General features: G+C 42.5%; 1 protein-coding gene across 5 annotated transcripts in view; it reads right to left on the reverse strand.

The window, feature by feature from the left end:
- The window catches only part of LOC121289206 (choline transporter-like protein 3), a 96527-nt gene that overhangs the window by 67439 nt on the left and 4607 nt on the right, over positions 1 to 24481 (reverse strand). For all 5 annotated transcript variants that reach the window (XM_041208409.1, XM_041208405.1, XM_041208406.1 and 2 more), the window contains one exon: positions 15366 to 15470. In XM_041208409.1, coding sequence (XP_041064343.1) covers positions 15366 to 15470 — 105 coding nt within the window. The remainder of the gene's footprint in view (positions 1 to 15365; positions 15471 to 24481) is intronic.

The following is a 24481-nucleotide window of genomic DNA, read 5'->3' on the forward strand; positions in this document are numbered from 1 at the left end:
TTTATTGAAACGTACAAGATTCTGAGGGGGCTTGACAGGGTAGATATTTCCACTCGAACTAGGGGACATAGCTACAGAATAAGGGAACACTCATTTAAAACTGAGATGCGAAGGAATTTCTTCTCTCAGAAGGTAGTGAATATCTGGAATTCTCTACCCCAGGGAGTTGTGGAGGCTAGATCTCTGGAAGTATTTAAAGAGGAGATAGATAGATTTTTGAAATATCGGGGAGTTGAGGATTATGAAGAGTTGGCACAAAAGAGGAGTGGAGGCCTGGGTTAGATCAGCCATGATCTTATTGAATGATGGGGCAGGCTTGAGGGGTCAATTGGCCTACTCCTGCCCTGCTTCTTATGTTTAACTTACATTTGCGAGTGCAACATCTAGGTGCTCCCCCATCACTGGCACCGGCATTGGAGCCAGCCTGCTGACTCTGCTGTCTTGTTGGCCTTGATGACTTTGGCAGTCGTCCTCTGGCCTGTGGAGCCTGTGCTGGCCCCGCCTGGAAGGATGTGGCCAGTGCCACGACTGGCATCTCCCCAGTCTCTGCAGCCTCATCAGATGCCATGGTCAGTGGCAGAGGGGCAGAGGGGCTGCTGCTATCATCCTGAGTACCCTGAGGGAAGCCTGCAGAGACGACATGCAGCTTGTGCACCAACATGAGGTCACTCCGAAACTCCCTGCTCACCATTGATGAATAGGCACCTAGCTGGGATACTGGGTGCCTTATCCATCTCCCAAATGGCACTGACCACCTAAGCTCAGTGCCTGTGTGAGGACTTGCAGGTCAGAGCGCAATCCCAGGAACCCCTGATTCTGTCTCTGGAGCTGCCTCTCCATGAGAGTTGCCACTCTGTCAAAGGAGGAGGAGTGTGCTCAGCCATGAGGGTCAATGCAGTGCTTCATCTCCGCATGGACTTATCCACAACAGAGACCATGGCATGCAGGCCCTCATGGATCTCCCCCAGATCCTCCTGCACATCTCACTGGACATCCAGCGTCTGCCACCTAATGAGTGACCTCGGAGGCTCATCGTCAACCTTCGACTGAGCATCATCCTGGTCTCCAACAGCCCTCCGACTACTTGTGCCCTGGGCACTCTCTGCTTCCGCCTGCACCTCAAGCAAGTATGAAGTGCCCTCATCAATGTGCACTGAGATAACAGCCACTGCTCTAATGTCCACCGATGTGCTGGTATCTCCGCTAGTGCCTGCTTCAGAAAGCGAGTGTGATGCAGGTGCAAATGGTGCCCGGTGGTCCGGAGAGTGAATGCCAGCTAGCGAACCTAAAAGGAAGAACAGGGACATGTCATTAGTCATCACACTGTCACTGTGCACGCCAGGCACCCTGGTGAGACGATGGAGATCTGCATCATGATGCCATTATCTTCCAATGATCAGTGGGGAATCCAGGCTCGACACTCACATTGATGAAGAGACTACACTAGAATGGTTGCGCAAGCCGAAATTCTCACCTCTGTGCACTGCACTCTTACCTTCGTCTGGCATTCCTGCCTCTGCACGCCCGGTTGTACATGGGGCATGCTGGTTCTCAAGCTCCATGGCTCCAGCCATTTAGCCATCAGACTCTAGCACCCGAGGTCCATGGTGGTGGTGGGGGGGGGCGGCGCACAGCCAGATCTCAGCACAAGGTCTGCGCACTGACCCACACCAATACGGTACCCACCCTTCCTGAGTGCAGCAGGTCATTGAAGCGTCTCCAGCACTGCACCCATGTGTACCGCACCACGTCACAGCTGCTCACCAGTGCTGCCTCCTCCTCCGATCCCTGGGGACAAGGGTGTCCCTCCTGGCAACCACCTCCTCCAGGAGGACCGCAAGGCACTCATCTGCAAAGCGGGTGGTGCCGAGTGCCCACCCGACCTGCCGTGCCCAGCTGCACTCAGGTCTATCGCGAAGGTTCAGGGGACATCCTCTGTGGCAGACAGGGCCACTTTTAAACCAGCCACTGGGTCTCCATTTGGGACCGGTGGCCTACAGGCAATCGCCCACCCCCTCGCAGCCCTTCCCGGCCAGTGCGGAGCCGCGTTTCATGCTGGGTGGGCCTTAACTGGCCGGCAGCCTGAAATCGCAGTCGGAACACGGTCGTGGGTAGCGATCCGTTTCACAGCCATTCCTGGGCCGATGAAGGGAAAATCCTGCCCCAAGAGTTGCATCTTCCAAAGTTGAACTAACAACTTACCTTATAGATACATTTTTAGTATATCCTTGGGCTAACTTGAATTTCTCACAGGTTAAGGTTTCAGTTAATTAAGTATGATGTTAAATGCCAAAAGTCTAATAATCAAATGATCTTAGCATATTAATGCAGTAACTTAGTGGTAAATTATTGCTTGTGAAGCATTTAAGACATCTTGTGGATATAACCAGGCACTATATAATTACAAGTTTTCTTTTCTTTGCCAGGATATTTGAAGAAATCAGTCATTACAGTTCAAATGCTGGGCTGTGATGTTCAGCAAGTTATAATAAACTAAACCTATAAATTAAACCTTTAAACTATAAATACACGTATGGCCTTGAAATTTTTCTGATGTGTCCTTGACATATTCCCACAAATTTCTGGTAGTAGTTTATGGTCTTAATTGTCACAATGGATGGTGCATACCAACGGAACATATTTAATCAATACTTTATCACATCCTTAATGAATAACTAACAACCGTGATGGTTTAACATTTGTGACTGATTGGGTACCAGAAACAGAGATTCGCTTTATCAGAAATCATTAGACTATTTTCATCTCCCAAGAATTTCTGTCAATAAACGTCCTCAGTAATCTAAACCCAAAAAATTCAGACACATTTAACTGGATTTATTATTTTTTTCTTCCATTTATATAGCTTGAAATTAAGAAATTTAATGGTACTGGACTGGATGTGGTTACATGCCCTTGATTATGAGACAAAACAGACTACACTAAGTCAATAGCTTGAGAGAATATTCATCAGGGGCACCAACTAATTCCTTAACCCTTGACTTTAACTCCTCATCATGGAACTGGTGTCCACCACCCTCCTATTTGACAATATTGCCCCCAGTCTCGTGAGTGAATCAACACTGTTTTAACAGTTAAAGCCACATTCCTCTGTTCCCCAACCTTGATAATATTTCATAAAGAACATTGACAAAATCCACTTACAAAACTTGGCTAAATTGAGTGAACTATTCCAATTGAGCTTACAACAAAGGCAAGGTTGACTGTAATGTGAGCAGTCAATGTGCAAGATGCAGTCCCTCCCCTTGGGTGAAAGATTGGTGTAGCGTCATGAAGGTTTGGAATTTATAGGAATTGAGGGAGTAATTGTCTACTGCTGAAGTTACAAAGTGTTAAAAAGTATTTACAGGACAGAAACAGGCCATTCGGTCCAACATGTCTACTCCAGTCAAGCCTCCAACACACCTCTTTTCATCTAAGCCCATCAACATGACCTTCTATTCCTTTTTCCCCTCATTCCCCTCATGTGCTCACTAGCTTCTTCCTCTTGAATGCACCTATGCCACTTGTCTCATCTACTCCCCATGATAGCATGTTCCACTCTCTAGGCAAAGAAGTTTCTCTTGACTTTCCAATTGGATTTATTAGTTATAAGAACAGAAAGTGCTGGCAACACTCAGCAGGTCCAGTAGCTTCAGTGGAGAGAGAAACAGAGTTAACGTTTTGAGTCAAATATGACACTTCTTAAATTACTATCTTGTATTTATAGCTCCTAATTTGCTCTTGCCTGCAAGTGGAAACAACAACTCTATATTTATCCTGTCAAACCCTTTCATAATCCTGAAGACCTCAATCAGATCAACCCTCAGTTGTCTCTTTTTTTGGAAAACAAGCCACATTCTCTTCCCCGATAGGTACAACCTCTCAGTTTAGGTATCATTCTAATAAATCTTCTTTGCGTCAGCACCTCTGTTTCCTTTTTATAACATGGAGACCCAGGGCCGGAAGTGTATTTGCTGCCCTAGGTGAACCTTCAGCCAAGCGCAGCCACCATTCCCCTACTCCCTTCACCATTCGTCCACAATTAACTTCCAAAAGAGACTACAGTAAAATGATCCCACTCTCACTCACCTGCTAAAAGATGTCAAACTCAAAAGGGTAGTTGTTACCCATGGTTTGCCCTCAGCTCTCGGTCTGGTCTCAGCCTCCTGAGTCCCATCCCACTGTTCTGCTTCTGCAGCACCATTGCTCCCTCGGGGCCGCACAGATTTGCGTGCTCCGCTCACGCATCTGTCGCGAGACCTCAACCCGCATCGCAAGGTCGTGGCCCTGGAGCTTGCCTTTCTGAACAGTTGAATTTGAAGTCCCCCCGCGAGCACTCGGTCAAGTTGCTCATGCTCATAATGATGTCATTCTAAAGTTTCAGAATTCAGACTTCAGTTTTTTTGCAATGGCTGCTGCCCCCCCCCCCCCCACCCCCATCCAAGTGTGATCTAGCAAGGCTCTATAAGAGTTCTCAAGGGTAATTAGGGATGGGCAACATTTAACTGGCCTTGCTAGCAACACTCTCATCCTGTGCATGAATTAAAAAAATTTAACATAACTTATCTGCTTTTCAGTTCTATTCCTCTAGAAATGAACCCATGCTTTGCTTACATTTCTTGCGGCCTTATTAACAGGTGTTACATCTCTTCTTGATAAATATGCACAAGTTCCATAAAATAAACAGTGTGACATGTCGGTTTCATATGACAATTAAATTAGTTTCACTCCATCCAAAGCATTGTTCCAATGCTGATTAACAAATTTACACAGAAAGCAGATAAATGTGTCTTGTTCTGTTTGTGGTTATGCAGCATATGCCATTCATGGGTTCAAGTTATCGTCTAAGACCCAATAAATGCCAGCAAACATACAGTCAGCGCTGTCACTATAACACCATACCATATCTCTAAATCGCTCCCACACTTAAAGCACTTTACAGGGCGATGGGGCACCAAGTGTGAATGATCCCACTGCACTATTTTGAAGAAAAGCAGGGGAGTTACCCTGGTAACCTCGACCAATGCCACTTTAAAAAAATCTGGTCATTATTGCAATGCTGTTTGTGGGATCTTGCTGCACACACATCCGCATCCAAGTTTCCTGCATTACACTAGTGGCTGCATTTCAAAAAGTGCTTTACTGGCTGTAATGTCTGAAGCTTGTGAAAGGTGCTATATAAATGCTAGTCTTTGAGTGGGAGTAAGGCAAGAGAGGGGTTGAGGGGGAAAAGCACAATGGAAGAGAATGGTTTCTCATATGTCATTGAAGTCACTAAAAAAACTAAATTAAAGCCAATTATCCCACTTTTATTAGAAAAACATGTGCATTGAAATGTCAGTCCATTCAATAATCAAGAATGTTCCGAAAGAACAAAAGACATATCAACTTCCAGAGAAGAAGGGATACGCGGGCTTAAAATGTGTAATTGTAACTAATGGAGGTGACTTTACATGAATGCAAATATTGTTCTGCACTGTTTTATGGACTAAATGCATTTGTGAAAAGTATTTCCAAAGCACTTTGTGCTTAGAAATATTTGGCAATGCATACATTTTGGCAGAATGCACAGAGATAAATGCGGTGGTCGCACATCAGCAAACATGAAATTAATACTAATTTATACACCCCACCCACCCCCTTGAGGGCAGGAGCTGGTGTTTATGCATCACACTTGTGAGTTCCACCCATATCTTTCGGCCAGTTTCACTCCTGTACACCAGCCGGGAGGGGTAACCAAAAGCAAAGCCCTGTAGCTGACCAGAATTTTCTGTCAAAAACTCCTCATGGTAAGTAGGCTCCAAAATCCATTAAAGAATGGGGGTGAATGGTGCAGGACAGGGAGAGGAGGGAGAGAGCTGATCTTAATGGGAAAAGTCAATATATGGCATTTCACCCTAAGCAGCCATTTTCATCATGTATGAACCGAGGTGATGTGTCAATTGACTATTCAATCACTGAATGCTAATCCAATTGGCCCTCACTGCACTTCCTGAGACATCTATTTTTCAGCAGAGATAACTGATTAGTAATCCTTGCTGTTTTACGTTTTAGCTCAGCTACGATGAAGTCAACTCAAGAGCCTCAACTAAGATGATAAGCTAAGTGATGAAGAAACTAGGGGTGGGGAGATGTGGAAAATTTCTTATTTTTCCAGGATTTTGACCCAGCGATAGTGAAGGAATGGCGATATATTTCCAAGTGAGGATGGTGAGTGACTTGGAGGGGAACTTCCAGGTAGTGGTGTTCCCATCTATCTGCTGCCCTTGGACTTCTAGATGGTAGTGTCATGGGTTTGGAAGATGCTGTCTAAGGAGCCTTGATGAGTTCCTGCAGTGCATCTTGTAAATGGTACACACTGCTGCTACTGTGTGTCAGAGGTGGAGGAAGTGAATGTTTGTGAATGTGGTGCCAATCAAGCTTTGTCCTGGACGACGTCAAACTTCTTGAGTGTTGCGGGAGTTGCACTCATTCAGGCAAGTGGAGGATATTCCATCACACTCCTGACTTGTGCCTTGTAGATGGTGGACAGGCTTTGGGGAGTCAGGAGGTGAGTTACTTGTCATATGATTCATAGCCTCTGACCTGCTCATGTAGCCACAGTATTTATATGGCTAGTCCAGTTCAGTTTCGGGTCAATGGTAACCCCCAGGATATTGATAGTGGGGGATTCAGTGATGGTAATGCCATTGAACATTGAGGAGCGATGGTTGGATTCTGTCTTGTTGGAGACGGTCATTGCCTGACACTTATGTGGCACGAATGTCACTTACCACTTGTCAGCCCAAGCCAGGATATTGTCCAGGTCTTGCTGCATTTGGACATGGACTGCTTCAGACTGCTTTTATGAATGCTATGTGTAAAATGATCACACTTCAATTAACAGCAGTTGCTGCTTAGATGTTTTCAGACAGACCAAGTTGCTGAAACTTCCAGAACAAACTACCACTGTCATCATCTCCTGCAGTGCTACATTTGAAACAATGGTCTCTTTCCTGATTTCACTTGTCACTATTCTTGCAGATGTAACATTGTATACATTGTTATTAATCCAGCAGCAGAACCAAAGAGAGTGCAAGTTCAAACTCCCTAAAGAACTGAAAAAGCCTACAGCTAAAGGGGAGCACTTGGCCGGCCACGTCTGTGGTGATGCAAATCTGAAACTCTCTCCCTCAAAGGTCAGGCCTTGGTCCATTAAAAATTTCAGAACTAGATAGATTTTAGTTGAGCAAGTGATATAGAACTAATTAGGGTGGGTAAATGAATCTGAAGTGCACATACGCCATAATCTAGTTCAACGATTAACAGGCCTCAGGGGCTGAATGGCCTACTCCTGTTCACTTATTCCTTGGCAGTTTGTAGAACAAGGCAAGCTAATCCACTGCTCTGCTTCCTGCCCATAGCCCTGTATGTTCCTCTGCTTCAGAAATGGATTCAATCTTTCTTTCTTAAAAAATAGTACCAGCATGAGCTACTCCCAAGGGCAAAGATTTCATACTCCTACAACTCTCGTGTTGTAAACTTGTAAATGGTTCAATATCGCCTTGCCACACCACTTGGGAAGGCACAGAAATTGCCCTGTCTTATACAATAAGCATGTCTGCACCATGTAAGTATCATGCACAATGAGTGAGCTGTCTGTCAGGGAGCTGCATCATCAGAGTGGGAGGAGTGGCTGAAGAAGTATTGGAAAGGGGAGAAGATCCAAAGCAGTTAGGTTCCAACTCAAATTCCTTCCCCATGGTCAACTTGCACTACTAGAAAAAAAAACTGAGGATTTCGGGACTTGTCTCTTCCTGTTCATAGATTGGTGAGTGCAGGGGTATTATTGGAGACCTTCAGAATATTTGTACCATGTTTTTAAGATGTTAAGTAACATTTGCAGTCATCTTCAGCCAGAAGTGCGAAACAACTTAAAATGGGGCATACACCTCGGTCTCGTCCCAAGGATCCAGCATTACAGATGCCAGGTTTCAGCCAATTCGATTCACTCCGTGTGATATCAAGACACGGCTGAAGGCCCTGGATACTGCAAAAGCTTTGGGCCCTGACAATATTCCAGCAATAGTGCTGAGGACTTGTGCTCGAAAGCTTGCCGCGCCTCTACCCAGCAATGTGGAAAATTGCCCAGGTATGTCCTGTCCCCAAAAAGCAGGACAAATCCAACCCAGACAATTACAGCCCCATCAGTCTACTCTCAATCATCAGTAAAACAATGGACAGTGTCATCAACTGTCCATGTCGTCAAGCGGCATTTGCTTATCAATAATCTGCTCATTGATGCTCAGTTTGGATTCTGCCAAGGCCACTCAACTCCTGATCTCGTTACAGCTTTGGTTCAAACAAGGACAAAATAGCTTAATTTCAGAGGTGAAGTGAGAGTGACTGCCCTTGACATCACTGTCCAAAGCCTGTCTACTACCTACAAGGCACAAGTCAGGAGTGTGATGCAATGCTCTCCACGTGGCTGGATGAGTGCAACTCCAACAACACTCAAGAAGCTCGACACCCTCCAGGACAAAGCAGCCCACTTGATTAGTCCCCTATCCACCACCTTCAACATTCACTTCCTCCTCCTCCACTGCAGTGGCAGCAGTGCGTAACATCTACAAGATGCACTGAAGTGACTCTAGGTTCCTTTGGCAGCACCTTCCAAGCTTTTACCACCTAGAAGGACAAGGGCAGATGCATGGGAACACCACCACCTGCAAGTTCCCTTCCAAGCTACTCACCATCCTGACTTGGAAATAGATCGGTGTTCCTTCACTGTTGCTGGATCAAAATCCCTAAACTCCCTCCCTAACAGCACTGTATGGGCACCTACACCACATGGATTGCAGTAGTTCAAGGGCACAGCTCACCACCACCTTCTCAAGGGCAATTAGGGATGGGCAATAAATGCTGGCCATACAGTGACACCCACATCCCGTGAAAGAATAATGAAAAAATGTTCACCACTAACTTATATTCATTGCTGTTAACAAATGCTTCTTACTATAGTTTATGGTACATTATAAAATAAATGTAACCAGAGAAAATCCATGGTCATCCCCTAGCAGTCAGTTATACACATTTTGAAATGTTTGACTGTGCTGTTGAAAAGAGCCTGTTAAAGCTATTGTCCATCTATGGTTTACCACAAGAATGCGCTCAGCATTGAAGAGTTACAAACCATACAGAATGCTACAAGATAATAATGAACAACATTTTCAAGGGTGACTAACACAACATAATCACTGACTGCTACGCAAAAAAATTCTACTTAGGCTGTTTCACTCAGACAAAACTTAAAAGGCAGGGATCAGTGGGGCATGGCACCAATGCTGATGAACAATTTAAGGTCTGCAGGAATTTAAACCATCCACAATGCTAAACATAAATACCAGCCCCATTAAAAACAGCATCAAATCGAAACAACGTAAAACAGGGAAACTTAAAGTGAGGACTTAACTGTATCTTCAAAAATGATTTAGCTAGCAGTCACAAGCACAGTGGCTAAAATTTGCAGATATTACAAAGCCACCAAAAATGGTAGACTGCAAATCTGAAGAGGGTAAACTTGGGAAACAGCAGACAGGTGGCAGATGAAATTCAATGAGGACAACAAATACAGGAAAGGGCTATTGCATAAGTAGAAAGAAAATAATGCATATGGATAATGAAAGTGATCTGAAAGTCTTGACTGAATTCTATTTCTTTATTCTTCCATGGGGCGTGGGCATCTCTGGCAACACCAGCATTTGTTGCCCATCTCTAATTGCCCTTGAAATGAGTGGCTTGCTAGGCCATTTCAGTTAGGAGTCAACCACATTGCAGTGGGTCTGGGAGTCACACATAGGCCAGACCAGGCCAGGTAAGGATGGCAGACTGTTTTCCCTAAAGGACCTAGGTGAAGTAGACAATTGACAATGGTTGCCATGGTAAGTGTTGACAGTGGTGGCCGATTTGGTACTATTGATAGAGTTGATCATCAGACCCTTCTTAGATGGAAACATTTACTTTATTTACAAAGGTACTCAGCAGCAACTACACGTGTGCTTTCAATTCAAACCTTATCTCTACATTACTGCTAGCCCGTGCTACTTTCCTATTGGTTGCTACTTGCCTGTTGGTTACTACAGATCATGTGATCTTCCTTACAAGTATTATTCTTAAAAGGTAATTACACACTAAACAAAACCATAATTATTACATTCCTCCTCCTTTACTCAGCTATACTATACCATATTTACAAATACAAATTTTTCAAGACAGCAGAATATTTACACTGGGTAAGGACTTTACAAATTCAGTCTTTCAGGTGGTTTCCTGGTATGTGTGGAATGTCACAGCTCCACAACTTCAGACCCTTTGTCAGGAACCTCCTTTTCCAGAGTTGCCTGAACATCAGGTGCTTCGGTGGGCACTTGCATTTCTGTATCTTCAACTCTTACAGGAACATCAGACATGTCTGTACTGGGTTGAGTATCCTCAACAGGAAATACAAACACTAGTGGAATCAATTCCTGGTGGTTTGTTTCTGTGCGCTTTGGCCTTCCACCTCCACATGGTAACATAGAGGTCTGATCACTGCACTTATTTCACTAGGTAACCACTTTGGCCCTTCTCCAAAGTTCTTCACATATACTGTCTCTCCCAAGGTAAATTTCCTCTCGCGACTATGCCAGTCGTGTCTAGTTTTCTGGCTTCCTTGACTACTTTCCACCTTCCCCTCTAAATTCGGCATTATTAAGCTCAATCTCGTCTTGAAACGGTGTTTCATCAATAACTCCACGGGTGTGATGCCTGTCGTTGTATGAGGGGTGGTCCTATAATGGAAAAGAAAGCGTGCTAGCTTGGTTGCTAAGGAATCTCCAGTTAGCTTCTTCATGCCTGCTTTGAATATTTGAACCACCTTTTCAGCCAGTCCATTTGAGGAAGGTAGGTATGGTGAAGTTTTTACGAGTGATGCCGTTGACGCTGATAAACCGTTGAAGGTCAGCACTTGTAAATGCCGTGCCGTTATCAGAAATGACTACTTCTGGTAGTCCATTATTGGCAAAACTCTGACAAAGCTTCTCAATTGCAGCAGAAGACGTTGATGACTTTGCCTCATATATGTCCTTCCATTTTGGGTGGGCATCGACAATAAGCAGAAACATTGTTCCCATGAAAGGTCCCACATAGTCAATGTGTAATTGCACCCAAAGTCTTCCTGGCCACTCCCAAGGGTGTAATGGATCTGTTGAAGGTAACTTTTGCAGTTGCTGACATTGCGCACAATTCTTCACTAAATTCTCTATTTCCATCCCAGGCCACCATAGAAAGCTGCTTACTATGGTCTTCATTCGGGAAATTCCCAGATGGGCACTGTGTAGTTCAATTAAAAGTGGCTCCCTTCCTTTTGGAGGAACTATCACTCGTGCTCCCCACAATAAGATGACATCCTGGCTGGTTATTTATGTCTTTTGTACAGTTTAATTTTGTCAGAAACGGGATCTTGTGAGCACCCATGAAAAACTTGATCTCGTACTTGAGCTAGGACTGGGTCTCAACTTGTCCAGTCTCTGATCTGCTGACCACATGCTGGCGAGGGATTGAAGAAATTTAACAGTAAAACAAGTTCCTGTGGGACTAGGACATGCTCATAATTTTCTTGGCAAACGACTAAAGCCATCAGTGTTTGCGATTTGATTGCCAGGCTTATGTACTGTAGTGTATTCATATGCTGCCAGAATTAAAACCTTATTAGTATTTCTGTATCTTCTTTCTACGTGCCTTCTTCTTTCTAGCACAGACTTTAATCTTGGCTTTCTTTTTGACTTGACTATTGGCCAGACTTCTCTCAGATGCCAGATCAACCTGTCTTGGTCCAGTAGTTGAGCTACCCATGACTTCATTCTCTGTTCGCGTCGTGGAAGGTTCTATGACTTTTCCTTTCAAAGCCTCTTCAGCTTCATTCAGTTGATTCTTCAGCTCTTTGCTAGACAGCTAGCTTCACTGAGCTGGCACTGCCTTGGAGTTTCTCCAAACTCCTATCCTGGTTGTTTCCAGCAGTATACGACACCCAGGGCTGCCCCCGAGCCCTCTCCAGCCACCAGGGCTTCCCCCGGGCCCTCTCCAGCCACCAGGGCTTCCCCCGGGCCCTCTCCAGCCACCAGGGCTTCCCCCGGGCCCTCTCCCAGTTTCTTCTGCTGTGCTTCCCTTCAACTATTTAAGACAGTCTTCATTTTTTCATGTTGCTGAATGGTGTCATATTCCTTTTGTATTTGATCTTGAAGGGCAGTCAACTGTTCTTTCAACTGTTTAATTTATTGTTGCCCTCCCTCTGCGGTCTCTTGTTGCCCTAAGCAGAGTTGCCCTCTCTCTGGGGTTTCTTGTTGCATCCTGCACAGTTGCCCTCTTTCTAGGGTCTCTTGTTCCCTTCCACAGAGCTGCCCTCTCTCTGGGGGTCTCTTCTAATTTTCTGTCCGTAGCCATTTTTCTTGTACTTACCACTTTAAATGTATTTCCACTTTAAGAGCAGTGACAGTTTCTTTTTCTTGGGCTGTCTCTGCAGCTGTTGGCTTTTCCGTGCTGTGTTTCTGCACGTTTTGAGTTTTGGCAGGATCCCCCTCCACTTGTGGCCCTTCTTCTCTTTTAATATTGTAAAACTCCGCTCCTATTCGGAAAAAAAACACAGCAGCGATTTCTTCTCCCATTTCTGTGCAATCCTGCAGGGTTTTCTCTTTTTTTTTAATATATAAAGCCAGTTTGAATCTTTCCTTGCAATGCCTCATTATATGTTCACTTCTGTGACAATAATAACATTCAATTTTTTTAAACTGCCAATCGTTAAGAGACTGCTTGTTTCCACCTCTATTGAACTTATTCTTTGTTTTCACTACTAAGTCATTTTTCTTCATTTCCCTGCTTCTTGGTGGAGTCTTGCATTTTCATGCCCTTTTTGGCTGGGGTTTCCTGCTCGTTGTGGGGGACGGCGCCATTTTGCGCTCCATGTATGGCTTTTGCACCTCTTACTGCACTTTCCATGGCCAGCGCTATCTCTAACGCCTTCTTGAAATCCAAATTCGCTTCGGACAATAACCTTTTCTGAATCGTGTCCTCATTCCTCATTCACACTGCACAAGAGACGATCTCTACGCATGTCATTTAGGGATGTACCAAACTCACAATATTCCGTTAACGGCTTCAAATTTTCCACATAGCATGCAACTGTCTCCCCCAGGGTTCTATTTCTCAAGTGAAACTTGAACCTTTGAATCGTTACTGATGGCTTCAGTTGATAATGACCCTTCACGAGGTCCACCAATCTGGGGCACCAGGTGCCATCAAACTTCGAATCAAGCCATAGGTTTTATTCCCACATGTACTTCAGAGGATCACTCGCCTTTTTTCTGCCTCTGTAATCTCGATCGCTTGGAAAAAGAACGTGAGGCGCTCAATGTAATGAAACCAATCGTCCGTGGCTGGATTGAAAGGATCAATTCTTCAGAATTGCGGCAGTCTGAGAGGGAAATACATCTTTGATTCGAATGGAGCTTCTACTTACAATTATTGTGTGAGGTACAGTGCCGATTTCTCTTGACTTGATTTCTTCTGTTAAACCTGTTTTATCCTCATCACCAGTTTGTTGTGAGTGGTGGCTGAGTTGGTAGGTATACAGTTGATCAGCATAAACTAAAAGTTTCCACCTAAGAAGTGTATTTACATAGGTACTCAGCAGCAACTACACATGTGCCTTCACTTCAAACTCTATCTCTACACTACTGCTAGAGGTAGCCCGCACTACTCTCCTAGGTTGCTACAGTATTATCTCACAGCCGATGGTAAAGGCTGAGTTGTTCAAATCCCAGAGGGAAACTTAAAACTGTCATAACCAATTTTTTGCAATTTGTATGTTTCGAGATGCAAGTTTTGAATTCAATTATAATAAGACCACTGAGTCTGCAGAGGTTTTTATAAAACTAAATTAAACATTTATTAATTAAAAGATTGTAAGCGCATACATATGTCTATGAATTACTATGATAACAAATTGTAAAAAATATCCCATAATTAATCTGACTCTCAGTTACACCTCGGTTAAGACAACAGTAAAACACAGATTTAAACAGACCCCTGGCAAAGCACATTCTGGACAGTCATATTCAAAATGAGTTTCTTTCAGTTCTGTGTCCTTGCAGACAGCGGCTTGAGGCTTCCAGGCTGGAGGATTTAGATCTTGGAATCCCTCTTCTTTTACTGACAGCCTTCTCTTCCTTTAAACATTTTTTCCTCTTTGAATGCAAATTCTCATTGTACCACTAAGTTTTTTGAACTTTAGCTCTTCTAACAATAAAACCCTTTCATAGCACCAATTTTATTTGTAAGCTTTGGCAAAAATAAACATATTGTTTAGCTTTTCCGGTTAGGTGTAGTATTTCACCCATTCTTTTGAATGGTTTATTCAAAAATGCAAATTGCCCCCCCATTCACCTCACCTTGTAACTTCCCTATGTTTACCTAATTACCATTCCAACCCACTTCTCTTCTATACATCAAAACCTCTAGATCAGCTGGCTTTAATCCAATTAAGACACACACACATACACAGGTATAGACACAGAAAGCACCAGAACTCTATTTTAGAACAATTTCCAATATTATAGACATCATTATATCTTCTTGACAACAGGTCATGTGATCTTCCTTATAAGTATTATTCTTAAAGGCACATTACATACTAAACAAAACCATTACTGAGACAGGCTTTATATTCCAGATTTATTAAATGAATTTAAATTCTACCAGCTGTAATGAGATCTGAACACATATCACCAGAACATTACACTGGGTTACTGGCCCAGTGATATTACCATTACCCCACCGTCTTCCCCAGGGAGACAATTAGGGTAATTTATTTTCAATAAAGACATGTATTCTCCCCAAATATCTTCACCAGTAAATGTAACACTGGAGACAGGTAGTTTTTCAGACCTTCCCTGGTGAGCAAACCTCATCTGACTTCCCTCCAAAACCCCTCCTCCTTGTAGTGAATTGACTCGCATCCACTAGAGCTCTAAGGCAAGATAGAGAACTCAATGGATAATTGTGAAGAAACGTGATCCACCACAAAATTTTAGTCCATTATAAGGCCAGACATTTAACCTGCTGGAAGGAGGCAGTTATTGTAGGTTAGTATTGTCTTTAACACTATAATTTTTTCAACGTTATATATTTAAGGCTCATATTTGATAATGTTACTTGGTCTTGTTCTAAACTCAGCAGGTTAAAACATTTGTTGTCAGACCATGAATCCAAAGATAAGATCAACATTAAGTCATTCTGCTTCTTTTGGCTGAGTAATACATTTTTCCTGCTTGCTCCAATTACAACACACTCACCATTCCACCCCAGAAAAGACAGAAGATAACAAGCCACACAACGTCTGTGGACCTCCTGTAAATCTGTGGCCGCCATTCCCTGGGAGATACGTCTCTACCAGATACCTGAAGTAAAAAGTCAATTTAAAAATGATATGAGAAAACGTCTTTGTTTGATTCAATCTAATTTCTTCTACAATGTTTAGGCTTACTCTGAGCTTTCATGTATTCTGAAGACATAGCATCAGTAACTAAGACATCCTGCAAGGCGGGTATCGTACCCATAGATTCAGCTTTTCACAATATTTTTACAACAAACTGATGGTCGATAATGTTGGAATGTTATAAATGATAGTTGAAGGAATAATTTATCCACAAGGTAGCAGTTACCAGATAAAGCAAGACAAAGTCAAAACCAAAGTGCAGTAACCAATACAAAGGATCAAATATTCTAAACTTCACAGAGAAGTTAAAGGGTTTTATTTTTAGATCTTTCTTTTTCATTCCTTCATGGGATTTTTAAAAAATTCATTCACGGGATGTGGGCTTCGCTGGCTGGGCCAGCATTTATAGCCCAACCCTAGTTGTCTTTGAGAAGGTGGTGGTGAGCTGCCTTCTTGAACCGCTGCAGTCCATGTGGTGTAGGTACACCCACAGTGCTGTTAAAAAGGGAGTTCCAGGATTTTGACCCAGTGACAGTGAAGGAACGGTGATATATTTCCAAGTAAGGATGGTGAGTAACTTGGAGGGGAACGTCCAGGTGATAGTGTTCCCATCTATCAGCTGCCCTTGTCCTTCTAGGTGGCAGTAGTCATTGGTTTGGAAGGTGCTGTCTAAGGAGCCTTGGTGAATTCCTGCAGTGCATCTTGTAGATGGTACACACTGCTGCTACTATGCGTCGGTGGTGGAGGGAGTGAATGTTTGTGGATGTGGTGCCAATCAAGTGGACCACTTTGTCCTTGACAGTGTCCAGCTTCTTCAGTGTTGTGGGAGATTCACTTATCCAGACAAGTGGGGAGTATTCCATCACACTCCTGAAATGTGCCTATAGATGGTGGACAGGCTTTGGGGAGTCAAGAGGTGAGTTACTCATCGCACTATTCCTAGTCTCTGACCTGCTCTTGTAGCCACAGTAGTTATATGGCTAGTCCAGTTCAGTTTCTAGTCGATGGTAACCCCCAGGATTTTGATAGTGGGGGATTAAGTGATGGTAATGCCATTGCATATCAAGGGGTGATTCTCTCTTGTTGGAGACGGTCATTGCCTGACACTTGTGTGGCTTGAATGTTACTTGCCACTTGTCAGCCCAAGGTTAGATATTGTCCAAGTCTTGCTGCATTTGGTTATGAGCTGCTTCAGTATCTGAGGAGTCACAAATGGTGCTGAGCATTGTGCAATCATCAGCGAGCATCTTCACTTCTGACCACCTGATGGAAGGAAGGTCATTAATGAAGCAGCTGAAGATGTTTGGGCATAGGACACTACCCTGAGGAACTCCTGCAGTGATATGCTGGAGCTGAGATGACTGACCTCCAACAATCACAACCATCTTCCTTTGTGCTAGGTATGACTCCAACCAACAGAGAATTTTCCCCCCGATTCCCATTGACTCCAGTTTTGCTAGGGCTCCTTGATGCCACACTCTGTCAAATGCTGCCTTGATGTCAAACGCCGTCACTCTCACCTCACCTCGGGAGTTCAGCTCTTTTGTCCATGTTTGAACCAAGGCTGTAATGAGGTCAGGAGCTGAGTGGCCCTGGCGGAACCCAAATTGGGAATCAGTGAGCAGGTTATTGCTAAGCAAGTACCTCTTGATAGCAGTGTTGATGACCCCTTCCATTACTTTCCTGACGATTGAGAGTAGAATGATGGGGTGGTAATTGGCTGGGTTGGATTTGTCCTGCTTTTTATGTGCAGGACATACCTGGGCAATTTTCCACAGCTGGATAGATACCAGTGTTGTGGCTATGCTGGAACAGCTTGGCTAGGGGGTGCAGCAAGTTCTGGAGCACAAGTCTTCGGTAATACTGCTGGAATATTGTCTAGGCCCAAAGCCTTTGCCATATCCAGTGTCTTCAGCAGTGTCTTGATATCACATGGAGTGAATCAAATTGGCTGAAAACTGGCATCTGTGATGCTGGAGATCTCCGGAGGAAGCCAAGATGGATAATCCACTCGGCACTTCTGGCTAAAGATTGTTGCGAATGCTTCAGCCTTATCTTTTGCACTGCTGTGCTGGGCTCCTCCATCATTGAGGATGGGGATATTTGTGGAACCTCCTCCTCCAGTGTCAATGGTAACCCCCAGGATGCATCACTGGCAAGGCCAGCATTTGTTGCCCATTGCTAATTGCCTTTAAACTGAGTGGCTTGCTAGACCATTTCAAGAGGCAGTCAAAGAGTCAGCCACATTACTGTGGGTCTGGAGTCACATGTAGGCCAGGCCAGATAAAGATGGCTGATTTCCTTTCCTAAATAACATTAGTGAACCAGATGGGTTTTTACAATTGATGATAGTTCACAGTCACTGTTGCTGAGATTAGCTTTCAATTTCAGATTTATGAATTGAACTTAAATTCCACCAGATACTGTTGGGCATTAGCCTAGTGTCACGATGCTATTAATGTATACAACATTTTGAAAAATGTTTTTCTTTTAAAACAGGAGGTTTAGTCTGCGCGTACGTCTTAATTGGATTAAAACCAGCCAGTCTGGGTGCTTTGATATGTAAGAGAGATAGTGTGCATTTGCATTTTTTGATTAGAGCATTCAAGAAGTGGGGTGAAAACTTGACGCCTTTCTAGCAGCTACTAAGCAACATGTTTATATTAGTAATAAAATTGGTACAATGACTGTGGTTTCATTGTTAAAAGGTAAAGTTCAAAGAGACTGGTGAGACAATGAGAATTTGAATTCAATCAGTGGCGGTAGGTATAACTTGAGCAGTTTTTGGGTATGCAGAGCAGAGGCAATGTGAGATCAAAAGGCAGCTGCAAGCCTCCAATTGGCTCCACAGTGAAAAGAACCTCATTCTGAATCCGTAAGGTGAAAATGCTTTGCCTGGTTTCTGGTTAAGTCTATGGGTTGCTGTTGCCTTAATAGAGATTAGTTTAGGAATTTGTTAAAAGTTATGACAGTAGTAATTTGTAGCCATGTGTATATATATTTTAACCTATGTAAATTAATAGAATGTTTCATTTAGTTTAATTTAAAACCTCGAGAATCAGTGGCCTGAATCCTGAGTTTAGAGTCGCATCTCAAACATAACACTTAAAATTATTGGTTATGACAGTTGTTTAAAGTTTCCCTCTGGGATTTAAAAAAAAACTCCGCTTTACCAACTACATCGGTCACAACAATTGGGGGCTGTGCTGGGATAAATTATATTTCTAATTCCTTGATTGGTTAGGAATTGGTGAATCTTAAGCTTATGAGTATGATAGGCACTTTGAATTCAAGAGTTGGTGAGGTATTTTAGAAGTGGTGAGACCGCAGGATGGCTTTGGCAATTGCCAAATCTTGTCTGGGAGTAGAAGAGAGTAGGTTGGAGAAAATAACCAAAAGCAAGTTAAGAGATTTGGAAGATAAGTTACAGTTGGGGTTACCTGCAAAAGCTAGGAAACCTGATATAGTTAAAAGTGTAGCACAGTATCTACAGTTGGAAGTGAAACCTGACACTAGGTGAGTCACGGCTGGAGGTAGTGAGACTTTTGCTGGAAATGAAAATGCTTGAATTAGAAGCAAAGGACAGAGAAATGGCTTTTAAAAAGGAATTAGAAATTGCGATGGTAGAGAAGAAGAACGAGAGAGAGAAAGAATTTCAACTGAAAATGTTGGCAGTTAGAAAAGAGATGTCAGTAAGTGAGGAAGGATTTATTTCTAGAGTAGAACTCAGTGGGGAGATGTTTAAATTTGTACAAGCTCTTCCAAAGTTTGAGGAAAAAGATAATGAAGCATTCTTTATTTCATTTGAGAAACTAGCTAAACAGATGAAATGGCCAAAGGAAAACTGGACACTATTATCACAACCTAAGTTATTAGGTAGGGTGCTTGAGCTATGTGCTTCGCTTTTAGAAGAAATGTCGGTGAACTATGATGTTGTGAAGGAAGCTATTTTGAGCGCATATGAGTTGGTTCCTGAAGCATACAGGCAGAAATTTAGGAATTTGAGAAAACAGCCTGGGCAAACTTATATTGAGTTTGAAAGAGTAAAACAAAGTAATTTTGACCAGTGGATACGGGTGTTAAAAATAGAAACAACCTATGCAGCTCTTAGGGAAGTCATTCTTTTGGAAGAATTTAAAGAGTCAATCCCTTCAGAAGTGAGAACTCATGTGGAGGAACAGAGGGTTGATTCTGTAAGACAAGCAGCAGAGATAGCTGATGATTATGAGTTAGTTCATAGAGCTAAACCTTTTTTCCATCCCCCTTTCAAATTGGAAAAGGATAAAAAATGGGAAGGTGAAAGGAAGGCAGGTATTCAGGTAAGAGGAGCAGCTGGAAGTTCCCGGGAAGTTTTTTTCTCAGAATAAGAAAGGAAGGTGCTGAAAGTAGAAACAACATTCGAAAATTGAGGCGTTTTCATTGCAATAAAGTGGGGAACACAAAGTCAGTGTGTTGGAGATTGCAGGAAAAATCTGTAGGAATTATTGGACTACAGAAAAGCTCCGGAAGTAAAAGTACTGTGGGCTCTGAGGTTCAGGCACAGGAGAAACCAGTGGTTTGTGTACTGGTGAAACAGGGAGAATCAGTGAAAGGTAAAGAAGTGAGAATGTGTTCAGTTTACTCAAGAGAATTCTGAGGAGCAGGTTCCAGGAATGTTTAAAGACTTTGCATGTGAAGGGAAAGTCTTTCCATGTGTACAGGCTGGAGTAGGTAAAGATGTTAAAATGTTAAGAGACACAGGGGCTAGTCAATCCTTAATGTTGTGGGATAGTGATATTTGTTGTTCAGAGGGAGTGCTGCAGCAGGAGAAGGTAATAAGAAGTGAGGTTCACGGAGCTGCTAAATCTATTACGTTATGAAAGGTAAATTTAAAGAGCAAATGGAAGAATGGGGAAGTTACAGTTGGGGTGGTGGAAAAATTGCCCATTGCAGGGTTTCAATTTATTCTGGGTAATGATATAGCTGGATTGCAAATGTGGGTGATGCCTATGGTAGTTGAGCAGCCTGTAGAAATATTTTCAACAGAAGTGCTACAGATGGAACATCCTGAATTATTTCCGGATTGTGTTATAATGAGATCAAAGGCCCAGCGAGATGAACAAAATAAACAAGAAAAGCAGGCAGTTCAAAGGCAAGAAGGTGTTTAAATCCAATTAGCTAGCACTATATTTGACATTGTTCAGGAGGAAGGAATGCAGGACAGTTCAGTTGAAGTGTTTAACTCAAAGAGGTTAGTGGAGTTACAGAAAAATGATTTGAAATGAAAACAGTTATGTCAGAAAGTTTATTCAGAAACCAAAGCAAAATGTATTCCAGTATGTTATTATTTTCAAGGGAATGTGTTAATGGGAAAAATGGCAGTCAGATTACACCTCGGCAAATGAAAGTTGGAGGGAGGTGCATCAGATTGTTATCCCATTAGGTTATAGAAGTGAGATTGAGGATTGCTCATGAAATTCCAATAGGGGACATTTAGGAATTAGGAAAATGCAGGAAAAGATTCAGAGGTTTTTTTTTGGCCAGGATTGCATAGTGATTTAGTCACATTCTGTAGAGCCTGTCATATATGTTAAGTAACAGGAAAACCACAAGCAGTGATTAAGCTGGCGCCTTTAATCCCAATACCAGCATTTGAAGAACCTTTTACCAGGGTCATGATTAATGTGGAGTTTCGCTCCCTAAGACTAAAAGCGGAAATCAGTATCTATTAACAATAACGGGTGTGTCTACTAAGCTTCCTGAAGTGATACCTTCAGAACTATTACAACCAAGAAGGTTGTGGAGGAGTTAATTACATTTTTCACAAGATATGGTTTACCTAAAGAAATACCATCAGGTCAGGGGTCAAATTTCATATCACAACTGTTTTAAGGAAATAATGAACAGTTTGGAGATTAAACAGTTTAAATCAACAACTTATCATCCAGAGTCACAAGGAGCTTTGGAAAGATGGCATCAAACTTTAAAAACTATGATAAGCGCATACTGTCAGAATTCTGCACAGGATTGGGACACGGGACTTCTATTTTCGTTATTCGCTATTAGAGATGCTCCTAATGTATCAACTGGTTTTAACCATTTTGAACTCGTTTATGGCCATGATGTAAGGGGACCACTGAAATTGATTCATGAGAAATGAGTGGGTCTAAATTCAGAAACTACTCTCCTGGTACGTTTCAAATTTCAGGGAAAGATTGAACAGAGCATGTGAGTTGGCTAGGGAACACTTAAACATATCACAGTAAATGATGAAAGTGAAAGCAGATAAGAAGGCTAAAATTTGCAGCTTTGTTTCTGGAGAGAAAGTCTTAGTTTTATTACTAGTACTAGGGGATTCATTAAATGCAAGATTTAGTGGGCCTCACAGGATTAAAAAGAAATTGAGTGAAGTAAATTATTTAATATATACTCCAGGTAGAAGAAAGAAGCAGAGGGTGTGTCATGTAAATATGCTGAAAAAGTACTTTGACAGGGAAGAGGAACAAAAAGAGGTGTTGGTGATGGTGGATGATGAGCAGGACTCAAACTGATTTTCCTCTAATCAAATTGGATAATGAGGGGGTGCTTGAAAATTTAAATGAAATATTGAGTTACCTTCCAACCAAGTGTCAAAGTGAGTTGGTAAAGCTATTGCAGTTACACAAACCTATTTGTGGAAATAAGTTGGGAAAGACACATTTAGCTTTACATGATGTATGTATAGAAATATCGTCTTCAGTGAAGCAACAACTTTATAGATTAAATCTGGCAAAGTAATCACAAGTACAAAATGAAATTGATTTCATGCTTCAAAATGATATCGAGTCTTGTTGCAGTAACTGGAGTTCACCTATTGTACTGGTACCGAAACCAGATGGAAGACTATATGTGGACTATCGAAAGGTGAATGCAGTGACAAAAGTGGTTTCATATCCCATACCACGGTTGGAGGATTGCATTGAGAAAGTGGGACAATCAAAATTTATCACAAAGATGGACTTGCTAAAAGGATATTGGCAGGTATGATTGTCAGATAGGGCAAAGGAGATCTCAGCTTTTGTAACGCCAAGTGGACTATATCAGTTTAAAGTCATGCCACTTGGTATGAAGAATGCACCTGCGACATTTCAAATACTGACAAAGTAATTGCAGGTCTAAGCAATTGTGTGGTTTATACTGACAATCCAATGGTTTTCAGTCAGATGTGGGAGGAGCATTTACAGCATCTGGAAGAATTATTTACTCGGCTACAGGAAGTTAATTTGGTGATCAACTTGGCTAAAAGTGAATATGCAAAAGCGCAAGTTACGTATCCGGGCCATACCATTGGACATGGTAAGGTGTCTCCGAGAGATGTGAAAGTCAAGGCTTTTGTGGATTTCCCAGTGTCTACAACAAAACAAGAAGTTGAGATTTGTCTGCATGAGTGGGTTTCACTGGAAATTTGTACCAAACTTTAGCCAAGTGATTGCTCCATTGACTGAACTATTAAAAAAAGAAGTTTCAGTGGAGACTCGAGTGTCAGAAGTCATTTGATAGTCTGAAAACTGTACTAACTATGACACCAGCGTCGGCAGTACCCAATTATGCCAAGCAATTCAAGTTGGCCGTTGATGCAAGCGATATAAGCAAAGAAAAAAGAAAAATAACTTAGCAGCGAAATCAAAGAATAGTTTTAATAGTGGTGGAAACGAGCAGCCTTTTAGTGATTGGCAGTTTAAAAAAATCGAATGCTTCCATTGTCACAGAAATGGACATATATTGAGGCAGTGCAAAGAATGATTCAAACAGGCTTGTAATCAAAAGAAGAAGCCCAATGAAATCTACAATATAGGAGAGCCTGAATCAACAAATTCAGATGTTTACTCATTGTTTGATCAGCAAGTTGGAAAGACAGAACCTACATTTATCACGATGAAAATAAATGGTAAACCTGTTGGACTGGAAGTGGACACAGGAGCTTCCACCACAGTAATTGGGGAACATAGCTTCGGATATGTGAATAATGGTGAACATCAATTAAGTTTAGAAGAAACAGTTGCCAAGCTCAAAACACATACAGGTGAAGACATTCAAGTAAAAGGCATAAACAGACTAACGGACTTATGGAAGCCAATCGGCAAAGCTAAAGGGGTTGGTATTGCGAGGTAGAGGACCAAGGCTTCTCAGATGAAATTGGCTAAGGGAAATCAACTTTGATTGTCCACTGAGGTCCTAAAAGGAAGCTGGAAGCATCCTGTTTTGAAAAAGGGAGTGTGTATGAACTCAGCAACCTGATGAAATGCAGGCCGTCTTAAGTCAAAACCTAGAAGAGCAGCAGAAGAAATTCGAAGAGACCTTGCTAGCTTGAGACGAGCTGAGCAACCTATGCAGGGAAAAAGAAAACCTGTTAAAAGACCTTGGCACACTACAAGATTCCCTCGGGTCAAAGTTTGTATCTCTGGAAAAGTATGAAGTGAATAAAAAAAGAATTCAGCACTTCTCTGAATAAACTGAAGAACGGGTTGGCAGAGAAGACAGCTAGAAAGAAGATACAGAAATACTAATAGGGCTTTAAGTCTGGCAGCATACGAAGACACTTTCGTACATAGGCCTGGTAATCAAATGCCGATGCCCTTAGTGACAGGTCCATTGCACCCATGAGAGTGGCCAGGTAGACTCTGGGTGCAGTTACACATTGGCTACGTTGGACCTTTCCTGGGAAATGTTTCTGCTCATTGTCAATTACCCATTCAAAATGGTTGAACATATATGAGATGAAGTCACCAACGTCGGCTGCTTCAATTGAATAACTACTTCAAAGCTGTGCCATTCATGGACTACCAGAAGTAGTTGTTTCCAATAACGGCATTGCATTTACGAGTGCTGAGTTTCAACGGTTTATCAGCTTCAACAGTATCACTCATGTAAAAACTGCACCGTACCACCCTTCCTCAAATGGACTGGCTGACAGGGTGGTTCAAACGTTCTAGGCAGGCATGAAGAAGCTAACTG

Source organism: Carcharodon carcharias, chromosome 16 (genome assembly GCF_017639515.1).
Source record: "Carcharodon carcharias isolate sCarCar2 chromosome 16, sCarCar2.pri, whole genome shotgun sequence".
NCBI classification, from domain to species: Eukaryota; Metazoa; Chordata; class Chondrichthyes; order Lamniformes; family Lamnidae; genus Carcharodon; species Carcharodon carcharias.